Source organism: Vidua chalybeata, chromosome 2, assembly GCF_026979565.1.
Source record: "Vidua chalybeata isolate OUT-0048 chromosome 2, bVidCha1 merged haplotype, whole genome shotgun sequence".
NCBI classification, from domain to species: domain Eukaryota; kingdom Metazoa; phylum Chordata; class Aves; order Passeriformes; family Viduidae; genus Vidua; species Vidua chalybeata.
Genome location: NC_071531.1, coordinates 112,056,265 through 112,072,849, shown reverse-complemented (window position 1 = coordinate 112,072,849; position 16,585 = coordinate 112,056,265). Strand labels below are relative to the sequence as shown.

Genomic DNA, 16,585 nt, shown 5'->3' with positions numbered 1-16,585 from the left:
CACCCTGCCCTCTTCCCCCGCTCCAGCAGCCTCAGGGGAAACGGGAAGGGAGCCTTGGAGCCCACGCGGAGCTGGCTGCAACACCCTCCCAAGGCAAGAACCACTCGCTCTTCTGCTACTGCCACCACAACACCGAGACATCGGCCAGGAGAACGACCTGGTCCCTCGCCAACAACACCTCAAAGCTCCTCTCCCACAGCCGTCTCACAGTATTTCAACCCTTTCAGGCAGACCAGCCAGGTGTTAGGAGTAGGTTAGCTTTCACCTCTCTCAGTTTGGTTTTTTCTTTCATAGTTTTTGGTCTAGACAGGATTAGCATTGCTATTAGAAAAGGAAGTGTTTAAAAAGTTTTCCACCTATTATCAAGCACTACAAGCCCTACATTCAGTAACAAGACAAGGGGGATAAAAGGAACCTGTTTCACTTTTGCTCTCCCAGATAGATTAAGATGCGACAACCATTCTTGTCCCTCCCTGGAGTTAAACACAGCGGACCCAGTTCAGCTCTGGAGCAACTCAACTCAACTGAAATGGATTTACAGCCCCGAGGTCGATCCTAGCCCAGTACAGCCATCTCTCCCCCGAGCCTCCTCGATATTTGTTGCCTCATCTTCAGATCCCAGCGAGGGGCAAGGAAAGGCCAAGAGGGAGGGAAGTGTGCGCACACTCGAGAGGACCCTGAACAGCAACCCCATCAGTAACCTGCATGCCACCACGTGCTGTGCTGCAGATTAGACCACAGATAAACCAACCAAACAACAATCCCAAACCCAGGAGCGACAAAATGTTTCCTTTGGCAAGACAGATACAAGGAAAAAAATTTATGAGCAAACATTTTCCTTCTAACACAGTCAAACCCCCTTCTCTGCCCCCAACATCCACCCACCCCCACCCGACCCTATAAAGTTGTAACCTATAAACAGGATCTCAAATACATACAGCATAATCATGTTTATCAATCATAATAAACCATCAGTTCAACTAAACTCTACAGCTAGAATTATCTCCACTATTTATAAAGTTTGCTTTTCTCTTCTGATTTTTTCAGTTTAAAACCAGTTCTGCGACAATGCTAAGCTATGCTGAGGTATTTTATGAAGGTGCCAGAAGCCAGCTGCTACCCACAAGTATTGTTCTCAGAGCTGTATGGTGCTACCTTTCGCTGAGGGAAGACGGGGAAGGAGCAAGGAGGGAAAGAGGCAGAGGGATGGACACAGGCAGGGAGAAAGGGGGCCCAGATTATTCCAGTTATGGACGGTTCTTAGCAGGGCATCACTGATGGACCTAAAAGCAGCCCCAAGACAAAGCTCTGTAGCTGCCTCATGTTCAGGAATTTGGTCAGAAAAGAAGTACTTAATACGTTCTACATGCTGACCTTATTTGTCTACGTGAGTAAAAGATGTCTTTTCTCCCACAGTTAAACTATTTGTAATTTCAGTGCAATCTCCCTAAGGCTCTCCTAACAGCATCCCAACAGGGGTAAAAATTCAGAGCATGTCCCCACTTGGAGTATCCTGGGAGAAGTGGCAGACAGATCAAATGCAGATAGGTAAGTCGAAAAAAATCTAATTTTTTCCCGTGCATTACTGTGTCCATGTGTGAAGATATGCAAATAGAGGAATTGCTTTTCATCGTTCCAAAAGCACTGAAACTACTTGCACTGACACAGGGGGAACCAGGTACCACTCACATCGTGGAGACAAAGATACGAGCATCTTAAGAAACTCTGAATTGTCAGCCAACAACTTTTTGACAAAATCTTCCCTGTCGGATATCTTTAAAGTATTTTAGGGGACTCCTTTCTGGAAAGAAGAAAGAAACTCACAAGCAGCAACAAGAGATTTAATGAGTGAGAAGGGCAGAACTTGTGCAAGGTAGGTATATTGAATTCTATATTGCTATAGTACTTTGGGAGGGAGAGGGCAGATGTACTGCCTGCAAAAATAGGGAAGGGATTTGAATTGGCTGTGTGAGAACTGACAAATATAAATGCAGTGGGGGCCAGCAGGCCAGCTTATTCCTTTGGTAATACTCCACCCTAGGCAACATCCAACAGGGACAGACAGGCCCTGCTGGGGTACAGGGTATGGAGAAACAGCATTTAACCATTTCAGGCAGAACAGGAATAAGGAATAGTGACTCTTTGTCAAGTTAATGTGGCAATAAAAACATCTACATTTTAAACTTCCAGTTTAAAACCAAGTATCATTGAAAGTTTGGACCATGCATTATTTTATCCATCCTAGAACACTCTGATGACCATGAGAAGCTACCTGTCTCTTTAAGATAATTTTGTATTTTTATATATTTCTTTATCTAAGAAAATATGAATTAATATTTAAGGTAAATTAGATGTTGCTTTGGTTTAGTATCTGTGGTATGGCTCCAGCTGTAATGGTTGTGCTGCTCCATTTGCAACAACAACAAAAAAAGAGGGAATTCCTGTTTTAAGGAATGCTGCTTTGCAGGAATGTGCACAGAGTTAAGGAATTAACTCTCTTGTGTCCTTCACTAACTCAACTGCAGAAATGTGTCAAAGCACCCCATGTGAGGCTTACAGAGGTGGCATTTGAACATCAGGTCATAGTTCTAAGAGATGTTACATCCACACTACCTCACAGTGACTGATAGAAATGTACTTCAACTAACAGGTGTCGTACAGTATCTGAGAAACAAAATAAATGCTCTGTAGGCAATCTAAGCAGATGTTACAATTGTAAGCAGCCACACCTGTGTGAACTTTCTTTGGGCTGTTCGTGAATCCTTCCACGGTGACTGTGGAGAGTGGGTTCTAAGGAGACCAAGTGTGCTAAAGCCAAAGTGTGCTAAAGCAAAACATGTTTTTCTTAAGATCAGAAAAAATGTCATCACCAAGCTACAAGACCAACTCCTGAAGCCATTCTCTAAATTGTTTTTGACCTTCTGGGCATATCTGTGTTTGTGTTCCTGGAAATCTTTCGTTTTTTGAACTATCCCTGTCTGCAGGGAGAGCTTTTCACCTTAGCTTTTCTTTCCTGGGTACTGTGACATGCTTGCAACTATGAAAAGCAACCCTCTCACCTTTAAATACAGAGACATGGAAGTCTGAAAAAGAGATGCTATTATCCTTTTCCAACACACCACCAAACTTCCTGTGATGATATTTACTGGGTCTGTACACAATTGTTATTGTTTCTTTTCAGATGCATCAATTTCTGCTGCCAGCACAATGATAATTTAAAAAAGAAACTTCTGCTAAATTCTAGTACATGATCTCATATTCCTTTCATTCTCTGAAGGAGCACATGCACTCTAACTTGGCAGATGTAAACCCACTGCCAGTCTGATTTCTGTCTTTCACCTAAACACTGGAGGTAGCCAGCATCCATGAGGAAAAACACTGATAGGGATGAAAGGCAGGCTCCAGGAACAACAGTCAGTCAGTCACAGGGATGTTTTAGGGGACAATGAATCAGAGCACACTGGCAGTGGATGTCATGGGGTATGTGCTGTTTGGGTATTATGTCAGTTTCTGCAAACCAAAAACCCAAGTTTTTTGGATATGTGGCTACTCTTGAGTTTCCAGTTTCTCTCAGGAAAAAAACTCGCTAAGAAATTCCCTGGAATCTGGGCCCCAGATAGGGTGATGGGGTAGAGAAGAGGAGGGTAAAGAGAGGGGTATAAGGTGCTCACACCAAAGCCATGTGACCAATGCAAAGGTAGTCAGGAAAAAAAGCAGATTTTTATAATAAATAAACCATCCAAGCTGCATTAGTGTTCCAGATATGTACTCAACAAGACCCTCTCCCAACCACAAACCAGCAAGAATGGGACATGAAAACTCATTCAGACAGCTAATGGCACAGTCTCCTGGAACTGTGGAGAGAGGATTTTCCATTGATTTAAGGCCCACCTTTCTTTGTGTTTCCTAGATATCTGCAAGGACCACGCCCCCCACCCCGCCACAAAACCCTTGGGGAGGAGGGAATCCATCGGAGACGAGCCCAGTGGTCTCCCCCCATTAACAAAAAAAGCTTCCTGATAAATTGTACTTTTGCACAGGCGTGGAAGTAAGCAGGGACTTTCAGAGTCAGGAACAAACGCTACAGCTGCGGTTTTCCCCATCCTCTTACTTCACTCAAAACAAGTCCGAGGACTTGCATTCCTTTGGTAGAAACTATAGACCGTGCTGTGGCCTCCAGACCAGCACAGTGGGTACCAGCATCTTCTCTTCTACTTTTTCCCTACCTCCCTGAAGCTCACCCAGCTGTACCTGTTGCTGCTCTGAAGCTTTTACTGTGGGCCACTGCCATTTTTGCAGTATTATTCATAGCCCTAAAAGTCTCCTGCACAGCCTGAAGACGTAGAGACATATCAAAAATACAGAGATTCATCCATACTGGGGGGATAAAGGTGGGACCTCATGGATTAACAATCCTCTGACATTGCCATTCTATTTACATATCAAATAAAAGAAAACAAAGTCAAGTTAAGAGTCTGCCCCAAGGATAACACAAATTACCAACCAAAAAAAAAAAAAAGATTAAAAACAAGCAGCAACTTTTATATAAAATTAATAAAAACAAAAGACAAATGAAAAAGAAATTGTCAGTAGCATCTATCGCCTCTCTGCATCTGAACTGCACTTACACAAACTAGTCCATTAGTACAGCAGCTTGCTAGAAATTGACTTTGGTTCAAGCTTAGTTTTAAAAAAATAAAACATAAAAAAATCAAAAACACATAAGAAAAGGTGGACGGACATTTGTTAGTTTCCCTGCTTGCAGTTCACTAGTTTTGAAGTTTCAGGGGTAATTGGTTTAAATATCAGTAAAACAGGAAGGTGGAGAGTTAGAGATGAACAGAGCAAAACCATGGTAGTGGGGGGAGAGATAAGGGGTTCTGCCACTTGAGTGCAAACACAACTCCCACATGCTCAGGCAAACCAAAGCATGTGTAGAGTTTAAAGTTGCTGCCTTGCGGATCTTGGATGAGAAGCTCCAGGATCCCCCTGAATCATCAACAAAACGAACATAGCTGCATCAGCTCATTATTTTAGGACACTCTGGTGACAAAAGAAAAGGGGGTGGGTGGGAAAGAGACTCTTCTAATACCCTCACTAGCTAAAAGTAATTTAGTTTTATACACATGGCAGAAACCTTTAAATCCATCAGGAATGGAAAGTTTAACGTGAACTGCATTGCAGTGATCCAAGTCTTCTCTCTTTAAAAATCTTTTTTCTTTTTTGGTTCAGATACTGGATTGTATATTTAAGAATATACGGATCTAACTTCTGTACAGTTCATTACTCCTTCCTCATCCACAAAAATATCCTTTGCTCTACAGATCAGAATCAACCTTAAAAAGTGAGTTCCAGTGCCAGGCCAGCCCCGGCTGCTGGCCAGAGGCGCCGATTGCCCGCGAGCAGCCCCGCAGCTCAGAGACCAGAGAGATCAGCCCGGGGTGTGCAAAGCCCCAGAGTGGCTTTGTTGTGTTGGCATTAACAATGGCACCTTCTGTTCCCATATTCCTGGCTTCTGTCTTTTGCAGCCAGAAGCACTTTTTTTTTTTTTTTTTTTTACTAGGAAGCTCTTCTAAATAGTGTTGGAAGCATCGGAAAAAGAATATTGCTATGAATGGGGAGAATGTGACCTTCTGAAATCCGGTACCAACTCACCTAGAGGGTATCTAGGATTCTAAATACTGCTTTACATTGTGCCAATTAGCCTGGGTCATGTTGTTTTTTAAATATTTGTGTGTGCTTTTGCACAGCAAAACAAAATCACTGGAACAGAAGAGCCATCAGTATTGTCACACAATCCACACTCGGGAGGTCACATCCTGCTCTCTGAAGTAAAAGGAACCAAGCACAAGAAGCTAAGAGCAGAATTTGGCTGTTTTGTATAAATGTTTGAGAGGAGAAGAATGGCAGTTTGGAGCAAATTCCTACCTCTGCTTACAAAGCAGAGACCAGCCTGGAAGTTTGCACACAATGATCTCCACTACTGCACTGAGCTTCCTGCACAAATGATGAACACAAATTCTTCTGACCCCTACAAGTAGGCATTAGACAAATTCAAGGATGAGGAAACTGTTCAGAACATTTCCAGAAGATTAGGATAGAAAGTCTATTTGTGCTCCATTCTTCCTCTCCACCCCCCCCACCCTCCCCCCATGGTGTGGGAGCTCGCTGAAAATAATCCAGGAGCAAAAGACAAATGCGTCCAAACTATATATATAAAAATAATAATAATAATAATCATAATAATAATAATAGAGATACACCAGTAATACAGGCCTGCCTAAATTGTACCAGTTAAGAAAGGAACCCCCAACGTGATTGATACGATTATAAACACCTTGTATGACATAATGGCCTGTACAACAGACCTATAAAATGATAATTAAAAAAGAAAGATATTTAGACCAAAAAAAACCAAGAAATCCCCTTCCTATGTTTGAACTGATAACCCACCTTAACTTGTCATTGTGACTGCTGGAAATGATAAGTAGTCCTTTCACTTTTTTTGTGTTTTTGCGGTTTTTAGTTTTTTTGTGGTTTTTTTTTTTTTTTTTTTTACATTTTTGGTTAGAAAGTTCTCCGATCCATGAAGCGATCCTGAAAAGACAGTGTTTATTATAAAATTAGGCAAATGTCTGTCCCAGCTTTAAATCCTTCCTGTTTTGCTTTTGTTTTTTATTTTTTCTCCTTTTTTTTTTTTTTTGGTGTTTTTTTTTTTGTTTTGTTTTGTTTTGTTTTGTTTTTTTAAATATTTTTCCTTCTCTCTCTCTCTCTCTCTTTCTCTCTCTCTCGCTTGTCCCCAGCAACACGGTGAGAGGATGCCCATGGCATTTTCAGTTCATCGACCGGGCTGGCAGCCGATCCCAGCGCACAGTGACCCAGGCTGCTGGAGCACAGCCCAGCCCGGCTCACTGTGCCTTGGAGGCAGTAGTGGTGGTGGACGTGGCCCCGCTGGCAGAGGCCACTGTGAGGAGAGAGTTCTGGATGGACTCGGCTGAGGTGGAGGTGGCGTGAAGGCTGGCGACTGGTCCAGAGGCCCCTGCGGAGGCTGCAGCTGCAGAGACCAAGCTAACTGGGTTGCTGGTGAGCAGAGAAAGGTTCTGAGGGTTCAGGAACAGAGGGGCAGTGACGATGTTAGGGGTACCTCCAGCATTGGCAAACACCAAGTTTCCAGTTGCATCCAGTGATGTTATTGGAAGAGAGCCACCGGATGCAAGAGCTAAAAATAGGGAAAGTTGAGCAGGGAGGAGATAACGTTAGCGGTAAGCAACAATGCAAAATGTGCCTAAAAGCAAGGGGTCTCTGCATTTGCCTTTTTCTGATATGTGTGCTCTCTAAATCACTGAGGGCAGCTGTCTCATCATAGGCTGGTTTGGTGTTTTTTTTTTTCCAAATAACCATCAGACAAGATCTCGCAGATACTAAAACACATCTTTCATTTGCTGCTAAACTAATTCCACTGTGCCTTTCTTCAGCTCTTTTAGCACAATACTGGTCTATGTTTTCTGCCACAGAGAGCCTGTGCATCCAGGCAACTTGCACTGGGAGGGGTTGAGATGAGGGTTCATGTGAAATGACAGCTAACACAAGATGGAGAAGGTCATGTAACCTTGAGCATAACATTTTAAATGTTGACATATAACCAACCACTGTTACAAGTTACTCTCACGAGTCTACAGTGTTCAGACTGCTTTAGATTATGATCTCCTAAATTTATCTGTGACACTTTATGAAATGGTTCTTTCTTGCAACTTAGAAATAAGATTTGTTCAGCTAGTTTAGAGGATATTTGGACACACAGGTTACCTAGCTCTTTAGACACTTGTACCACCCAGTTTTTATGGGTGGCAAACTACAAACTCAACTCTTGGTGAAGCCAGTGGTAACTTCTGGGTTTGTGCTACTTCCAAAACAAATAAATATTTACTCTTCTGAATGTGGATTTATCTATTTCAAGTTCTTACATAAGGATTGTAGGAGGCAGGATGCTTGTTGCAGGTTCTTTTCAAATACATATGAAGACAACAATTCAGGATCAAGACTTGCTCAGAACTGCCCTTCCAAGAGATCTCAGAATGGTGCAAGTCTGCTCAAGCAGACTATAGAAGAGCTATAAAAAGCAAATCTCTAACCTGCTAGAGATACAGGCCAATGAGGCAAGGACAACAAAATAAATTCCAGATTATATTCAGTATCTTAAATGCCTCCTTTAAATCATACACAGCTCTGATTCCCTATCTGAAGCTGTACCTGCTCGTATCTCTGTGACCCACAAAATATATTTGCACATTTAATTTTGTAAAGCCTCTACTCCTACACAATCTATGCCCAGTGCTGAGGAGTCAGTGCTCTCTGGTAGACAAAACCAGAGCACATAAACTGAAGTTGTGTGACAGAGATGCATTAAAAGGAACACTACTGACCTTGAATAGTTGCCAGTGTACTGTTGCTCATCAGGGCCGGGCTGAGAGCACCACCTAATGTCCCTGGATTGAGACTGAGTAAGGCACCTCTGCAGCAAGATCATGAAAGAAGTGGGAAAGAGAAAGAGCATTACTTTTAAGAAAAGGTTGTCACTGTTCAAAAGCACACCATCATATTTTTAAAAAAGGGGGAAGGAGGGAGGAAAGACCAGAGATTAAGGGCTAGTTTTGGATTATTTTACTTTTAACTCCATGAGGGATTCATGACACGCCTGAAGTATAAGCACAGTAAATACATGACTTGCATAGATTGTTGGCGTAAAATATTCTTGTAAAGTATTTTGGGAAAACTGTTAATTGTTAGAGAACTATCATCCTCTCCCAAATGCAGTTAAGAAATATGTAAATCAAGAGAAATTAAAGAAACATCTGTCTGAGCAACATTTCCAAAACTGTAATTTCAACAATACATCATATAGCATCTTTGAGAATTTCTTGCTCATGATGGAGAAATGAATACAGAGGTGTGAAGTGGGTCTAGGCTATCTCTCCATTTTACAATTAAAAGGCTATCTCTCCATTTTACAATTCTATGGTTCAGTGGTAAGTTGCAGTTTTTAAGTCAAGCTCTGCAGTGGGATGAATGATTTATCAAACAACAACATCACTGCAACACAGCTTTTTCACCTTTAAAATGAACACAGTATTTGTGTACTGTGATGGGAATGGCCCATTGCTATATATGAGCAAACCTTCAGAATCTGAGATAAATGACAGCGATACATAAAAGCAATTTATCCCAAGAATTTTCCTTCACTCTTCTGTCACCTCACCTAAAAGGGTGTGCAAAACGGATCCTTACCCAGCTGCAAACTGCGAGGATGCCATCAAGCCTGGGTTTAGTCCTGCTGCAGCAGCCATGGCAGCAAGACTTGCATTTGCAGGCAACTGTGCAGCTCCTTGTAACGCGGCCGCTGCCGCCGTTTGCAACCCTGATGCCGTTACCATCACCTGGCTGGTCCCGAGAGGGGAGGACAAGGGAGTGGAGGTTGTCTGTGTTGTGCTGGTCTCACTGGCACTGGAGGCCTCTGAAGTGGAGGCTGAGGCAGAAGGGGAAGGGCTCGTGGAGGGTGATGTCACTGCTGAAGAAGCTGGAGGTGCTGTTGAAATCACTGTTGCCGTGTTGTTGGAGGTGGTTTCTGTTGTGCCTGGAAGAATGGTTCTGGTCAGATCAGTACAAAACACGGATACCAGACAGCAGAAACCCCTGCCCACCTGATCCCAACTGCATGTCCAGCTGCAAGGGGCACAAGGACACATTCCTGTAGTACCAAGAAGCACCAAGAGCTCAAATGAAAAAATGAAATGACACTTCGCAACGGGGGGCTGAGGAGCTCCAGAAGCCAGCAATGAAGTACAGTATATTTTGTTTCAGCACCACCTGTGATTTTATTCCTGGCAAAGACAACTCAGTGGTCACAAAAACTGAAGCTTCCTAGTGCAGCAACAAGTAACGATGACAAGAATGTCCTGGGATCCCAGTGACCAGTAGTGAATGACTCTTTTAGGAATTCAAAAGGGACAGACGGTAGGGGTTGATGTGGTGGCAGCAGAGATCAGCCCTTACCTGTGACTGACAGACTGGTGACAGCAGGACTGGCCAGAGGGAGCACGGGGTTGACAGTCAGGGTTGTAGCTGCACTGCTAGTCACAAGGCTTGGCGTGGTTGCCACCTGGAGGTCAAAAATGAGTAAAACTGCTCAGCTGCTCAAAGACAGTTACACACTAGACTGGATTTCTTTCTTTCCACCCTCAGCTGAGGAAGTTATCAGCGAAAATACTGCATATAAACTAATTTTTTTTTTTGCAATTTGGTTACTTTATCATTCAATGAAACAAACATAGCAACTTCTCTAAATACCAGCAATATCTTTATTGCTAATAATTCAGTATTTGCAAGCAGATACACCCTCTATCCATATTGTCTCAAGACTGCAAGTTAGCCCTCTCTGCCACCCCACAAAGACAGCACCTTGTTTTAATAGAGACACTCTTACAGAAAGAGTAATAAAATATATTATTCCTACTCTTTTTTTTCTTGTTTAAACATCTTTTCAGCTCCAAATCTCTTTTTCTGATAAAATTATGTAAATGTCCCAGCATTAACAAAGGTATTTAGAGTAATGTGTTTATATGGAGGAGCAGCATAACATTTCACTTTTATTCAACCAAACTATAAACTTTACTTTGATAAGCTTCCTTGTGCTAGAGGAAGGATCTCTGAATTTTAAAACATACAAATGGAGTTTTCAATTGTGGATGGCTTATTACAAGAAAGCTACAATAAACTGAAGACATTACAGATAAACACCAAAGATTTAAGGCTGGAGAAACTAGCTTATGAAGAAAAATGAAATATAAGGAAAGGACTTTTTATGGACAAGAAATGGTGTCCAACAGTAACATTTGAAGGCTGTTATACATCAATGAGAGAAATGAATCCTTTAGAATTGCCCAAGAGAACATAGCCAAGGATATAGGCTAAACATTCCTCCTTTCCACTCTCTTACCTTAAGTCTATTATCAAAGAAATATCTCTCCTGCCTCTTAGAGGGAGTCAAATGCTTCACGCATTTTAAACAAGACTGGGGCAACTGGGACAGATCTGAAAGCTTTCTGCCCATCTCAAATAGTGTATGAAATTAAGAGGAGCTGGATGCACAGTACACCTCCCACTAATGCAGCCCAGCCACCGCATCTGTCATCTGTCCAGCAAGCAGTTAAGGCCAAGGTCACCATCCCTATTTCAGGGCAGAGAATGACCTGGAATTAATACAGCTCACCCCCGTGGTTACAGTGAGTGACTCCAGCCAATGCAAAAGGAGGCTGCCCCCAAAAGGAGCCTTCCCCTCCAATCCTGCTGCAGAGCCCTCGCCCTCATGCAGCCAGGCTGCAAGCCACACTGGTTATCTAACCATACTGAAAATTCATCATTGTTCCTCACATGGCTAATTTGCAGTCAAACTATTAAAGTAAGCCCAAGCATCCTAGGGGCACAATCTCCAGAGCTGACACAAGGAATCAACAAAGCACACAGTCAGTGAAGGCTGGTGGCAGCAGGGCTGGAACATCCATTTGAGCAGCAGCACAGTCTTAAGAGAAGCATAGAATGAATGAAAACACTAGTGAAACTTCACTGATGAAAGAGAGACTGTGGTTAACACCTCAATTTCTTCTGTACAATGGCAGATTATACCAACAGGAAAATTTCCCTAGGAAAGCTCCTTTAAGTTGCAGTCTGAAGGAACTTGCACAGTTACTAAAACATACTATCATAAATCTCACTATATTCTGCTTTGGTAGCAAGGCATGCAACCTTGCTTTGCAACTGGGCAAAAAAAAAAAACAAAAACAAAAAACCCCAAACCAAACCAACAATAATAATAAAAAAGACTAAGTACACTTAACACAGCCCTTCCCCTGAAACAAAAGGTTGCATGCACACACCCTGAGACAAGGATGAGGGGAGAGAATAACATGTCACCAAAATTAATGGTTTAATGAAGTACTGGAAGATATTAGCTACTACGGTGATGAGGGTGGAATAAATACTACAAAAGGACAGCTACAGGCTACAAAAATTCCACCACATTCCTATTAGCATAGCTACTATGAAATCTAATAGCTACTGTTTCTATTTATGAAAACAGACCTCCATGGACATTGGTAGCAAAGGTGCTGAAGGAACCTTGATGCATGTGTTTTGTTACTCTTATTTTCATGAAGTTTTTGTTTACCTGAGGTAAATACAAGTGTGGGAAATTAATTACATGAGTATTAGCTAAACTGTTCTTCTGTTCCATGCCTTTCTTTTACATAAAACATTTCTGACTAGAAGTTACAACAATGGTATCACTGGGTTTGTGTGACCTAAGTCTCCAAATGATACAGAATCAAAGGATGGGTAAGATTGGAAGGGATCACAGTGGGTCCTTTGGTCCAACCTCCCTGCAGGTTCCGTCCTAGAGCACATGGCACAGAATTGAGTCCAGATGGTTCCTGAGTATCTCCAGTGAGGGGAGACTCCACAGCCTCTCTGGGCAACCTGTTCCAGTGCATGATACACTTTACTGCTGCTCATTTACTGACCAGAGCTGCTAAAATAAGAGGTGGTGGGAGAGCTATTAAGAACTTTTAAAAAATTACTATTATTTTATATTAAAAAAAAATTGGGTAAAAGAAGGGAAGTCCAGATATAAACTGGAGGTATTATCTGAAGTAAGTTCAAAGCAATAACCCCAAGTGCAAATTTGGTAGTCAGAATATTTGTTCATGAGCTGACTAAATAAAACATTCTCACTGAAGGCCTGACTAGTGTCTGATTTTTAATCATTATCTATCTCAGACAGTACTCAGGTGGAACACTCAAAATGCCAGTAAAACATAAAAATGTGAGAACAAATCTGCTGTACAAAGAAGGTGCAGCATGTGTAGCTTCCACAGTGAGCACAGCAGAACCACCTCCACCAGTGATCTTTGTCAACACCATTCTTGACTCTTACCAGTGAGGTTGGACAAGGGAAAATTGCTTTGATGGGCGAGCTGCTGGTTCCACCACTGCTGGGTGGGTTGATCCTTTTCTCCTTCTGGCGCCGGTTACAGAACCAAACGCGGATCACCTCCTTCTCCATGTTTAGCTGGTCAGCTATCATGGCGATCTCATCCGAGGTAGGCTTTTGGTTCTGACAAAAGAAAATGGTATTTGAAAAGCTCTGAAATTACCTCCTGAAGTTTTGCATCATAGCTTCTTCTGCAGTAGGCTGAAATCTGAATTGGTGATTTAGATCCAGAATCTGGTCAGTGGCTCTGTAGAGACAAACCTCAGTAGATGCTTCTGCCCTCCACCTAAAAACCTCAAATTATGTGTGCTTAGACTATTGCCTCATTTATCCATCCTCATGAAGGGTAATGTTTAAACCTATGTCTGAGTATACTGGAATGCAAAATCACAAAGTCAGTGAACTGCAAGAACCAGTGAGTTTTTCTGAGGGGGTTTGTGATTGTTTTTAAAGTGAAACAGATGTTGATGCACGTTTCTTGGCACGGCTTTTGTATTCCCCTTGTTTAGTACTAGCACTTTCCTAAATAGCACAGTGACAGGTTCACTCTAACACATATAATTGTTAAGTGAAGTTTCTCCATTTCTTCATAGGCTGAGCACAGCACCAGAACCACTGACCTCCAGGAAACTCTTCTCTAAGGCCACACGTATGTTGGTCTCTATGCTGGTGCGTTTCTTCCTCCTACGGTTCAAGCCTTCGATCCCTTGCCCTGGAGAATTCAGGGCACTTGGGCTGGAGAGAGTTGAATCAGATGAGAGGTTTTCTGAAAAAGAAGAAAGTAATACAAATCAGGAGATTTCATCTGAATGCAGTGCAGTCTAATGCAAGTGTTCTTCACCTGTGCAAGGTATGTTAAGACCTGCTCTGTATCTATTCCAAATACATAGAGGTTTATGAAGATCACATGCATTAATCATTGTTATTTACAAATTACAACATATACCCAAAACTCAAAAGCTACAAATAAACCCAGAGGATGCCCTCTGCTCCTGTATGCTGCCACAGTATCCCTTTTGTAATACCTATACATAGTTTGCCTCCCATATCTCATTCTACTCCCTACTGACTCACCGCAAGCCCCAGTTTAAAGGAAAAAGGAGCACTTGATATCCATGAGCCATAGCTGAAAGTCACAGGCAGTTATGAAAAAAATCTGAGCAGCCTGAAATTTCTTTTACCCACTCTACAAAACACTCGAGGAAGAGAAGTTCATAACCACCTCCACAGTGTTCAGTCTCTTCTCTCTGGACATCTTAGCAGATACTCTGGGCTACCAACCACTCCACACAGTGAGCAGCTTCCCCTTAACTTCACCAGGGCTCTTAACCCCTAATCCTGTCTTTCTGGCTTCACAGAGGAGCAAAGAGAGAACATTTAACCCCACTTTGCAGCAGGAAGAGCAATCTAACCAAATGGCAAGTTTCAGCAGAAAATTTAAACAAAACCATTAATTTTGGCTGGAGTTCCTTCACTACACTGGGGTTTGTGGGTGATAAGCAGGTGTCAAAGTTCACAATGCCCACCATTATTCTGATTCAGAATCAAATAGGCAAGTTTTTTCTGGATTTTTTAAAAATAGTAATGGCACCTGTAAATATGTGGAAACCCTTCCTCATACTGAAAACTCCAGTGAGAACCAGCTGAGTTCCATGGCAATACATTCTGGAACCATCGGTATGCTTCTCCTGCCTACTTTTACCTAAAAGTAAAACAGTAGCCTCTAAAGTCACCTGAATCTTTCTCCCAAAGATTTTCATGAAACTGAGTCAGAGCCAAAGACAATGGCTCCCCACTTGCAGGATGTGAAGAACCCCGACACTGTTCACAGTCTTCAACTTTACAGAGACAAGTATTTCTTCAGGCTAGCAGGAAAAAAAACCCTATGACACTCCTTGCAGCACTGGATCCACCCAATGTTGCTGGAAGGTCTGGGGACTGCTGTCCTGTGGACTTGAGCACTCAGTGTGGAGATATTTATGTTTCCTATCACAGACCTACAACACCTAATGATAACCCCTGTCAGCACAACAGAATGACACTTCCTCTTCTCAATGCAGGAGAAATTTTCAACACTGCATGAAATTACTTTCAAAATTTCAGAGAATGCTGTAGGTGCCAGCATAAAGCTCCCTCCACTTTGGTAAAAATAGGAAGGCACACACCATCCCTGCCATCTGTTTAGCATATCCATCAGTTTTATACTATGTACAATTGCATACTAAGAAGAGAAAACTGGCTGACAGCACTCTCAAACACTTTCTCTCCTAACACCTAGCACCACTACATAAGCTCCCTTTGCTGATGGGAAATAAAAAAAAAAAAACACAAAAAAACCCCACACAACACTACCAACACTGGGATAGTGAATAACTTGTATCCCAGGAAAAAAAATTAATATGGGAGGGAAAAAGTAAAACCTAACCCACAAAAGACTCTTCCTACAGGGAAAAATATTCTTTATCTGAACCCTTGGAGAGAGATAAAAGGAATGCACACAGGGGTATGGAAGGAGACGGATGCAATAAGCTCTGCCTACTGAAACAACAAATCATGCAATCCTCTCTCTACTACACATCTGAAAAAGAAAGCTAGAAGAGGATTAGAAGTTATATGCATTAACATACACGAAGGAGGAAAACCACGACACATATTGTACCTCATCCCATGCAATTGTTCAGCTGTCTAGAGAACACATTTCTGAAAGTTCATACTGGAACTATTTTGGATGCATATAGGCACATGGAAAGGGAACTATGGACCCCTATTTCTACACCTTCATTTGTCCCATGGGCAGCTCCAAAGGCTGGTAGCTTCATAAAACCATAAGGGCACAAACGAAGCAGCTTTTCAGAATCCTACTGATTTTGGTAGGCTGGTGAAGAAATACACAGACTCATTCACCTGCATCATTGAGCCACTTTTCCAGAAGTGGCTTTAACTTGCACATGTTCTTAAAGCTGAGGTTCAAGGCTTCAAAGCGAGAGATGGTAGTTTGGCTGAAGTCATTTCCATAGAGTTTGCCCATAGCGAGCCCAACATCACCCTGGACAAAGAAAGAGAAAAAAGGGATTCACTGACATAGGCACTTCCAAAGCAAGGAATCCTGTCACATTCTGGTGTTCTCTTAGTGACTCCACTGCTGCGTGGGATTTCAGTTTCACAGAGGCTTTCTCAGTGCTACCAAGATTCATGCTAAAGCAATAATCATAAAGAAATGTCAAACCTCAGTCAGTTTAACCTTGCAACTCTTTCCAGGAAATCCCTGATGCTTTGTCTTCTTAGCATTATCACTGAGCAGCACATTCCACTGAATGTTAACTCCTAGTTTTTTCTTAAGTTTTATAAATAAGTAAAGGCCAAGCTCTCTTTAGGAGCAGATTTAAGTTTTTCTGCATATTTCACACCGAAGAAGGAAAGTTCAAATAAGCAGAAATGCAATGAATTCACTTTTCCAAATTTGTAGAAAATACTCAGGAGAAGATGTTTGCAAACATACATCACATTTAAATAGATGCAGAAATATTCTTATCTGAACTGTTA

At 42.1% G+C, this 16,585-nt stretch overlaps 1 protein-coding gene across 9 annotated transcripts in view; it reads right to left on the bottom strand.

Moving 5' to 3' along the window:
* POU2F1 (POU class 2 homeobox 1) overlaps positions 1–16,585 on the bottom strand; it is a 113,568-nt gene that overhangs the window by 4,611 nt on the left and 92,372 nt on the right. For 6 of the 9 annotated variants that reach the window (XM_053934298.1, XM_053934299.1, XM_053934300.1 and 3 more), the window contains 7 exons: positions 15,947–16,088; positions 13,663–13,808; positions 12,986–13,165; positions 10,051–10,156; positions 9,286–9,631; positions 8,424–8,512; positions 6,520–7,219 (listed from right to left, as the gene is read on the bottom strand). In XM_053934298.1, coding sequence (XP_053790273.1) covers positions 6,909–7,219; positions 8,424–8,512; positions 9,286–9,631; positions 10,051–10,156; positions 12,986–13,165; positions 13,663–13,808; positions 15,947–16,088 — 1,320 coding nt within the window. In that variant the 3' untranslated portion in view covers positions 6,520–6,908. Of the gene's footprint in view, positions 1–909; positions 6,032–6,183; positions 7,220–8,423; positions 8,513–9,285; positions 9,632–10,050; positions 10,157–12,985; positions 13,166–13,662; positions 13,809–15,946; positions 16,089–16,585 lie in introns of those variants that run through there. The other 3 variants (XM_053934302.1, XM_053934304.1, XM_053934301.1) reach the window with 3 other exon arrangements.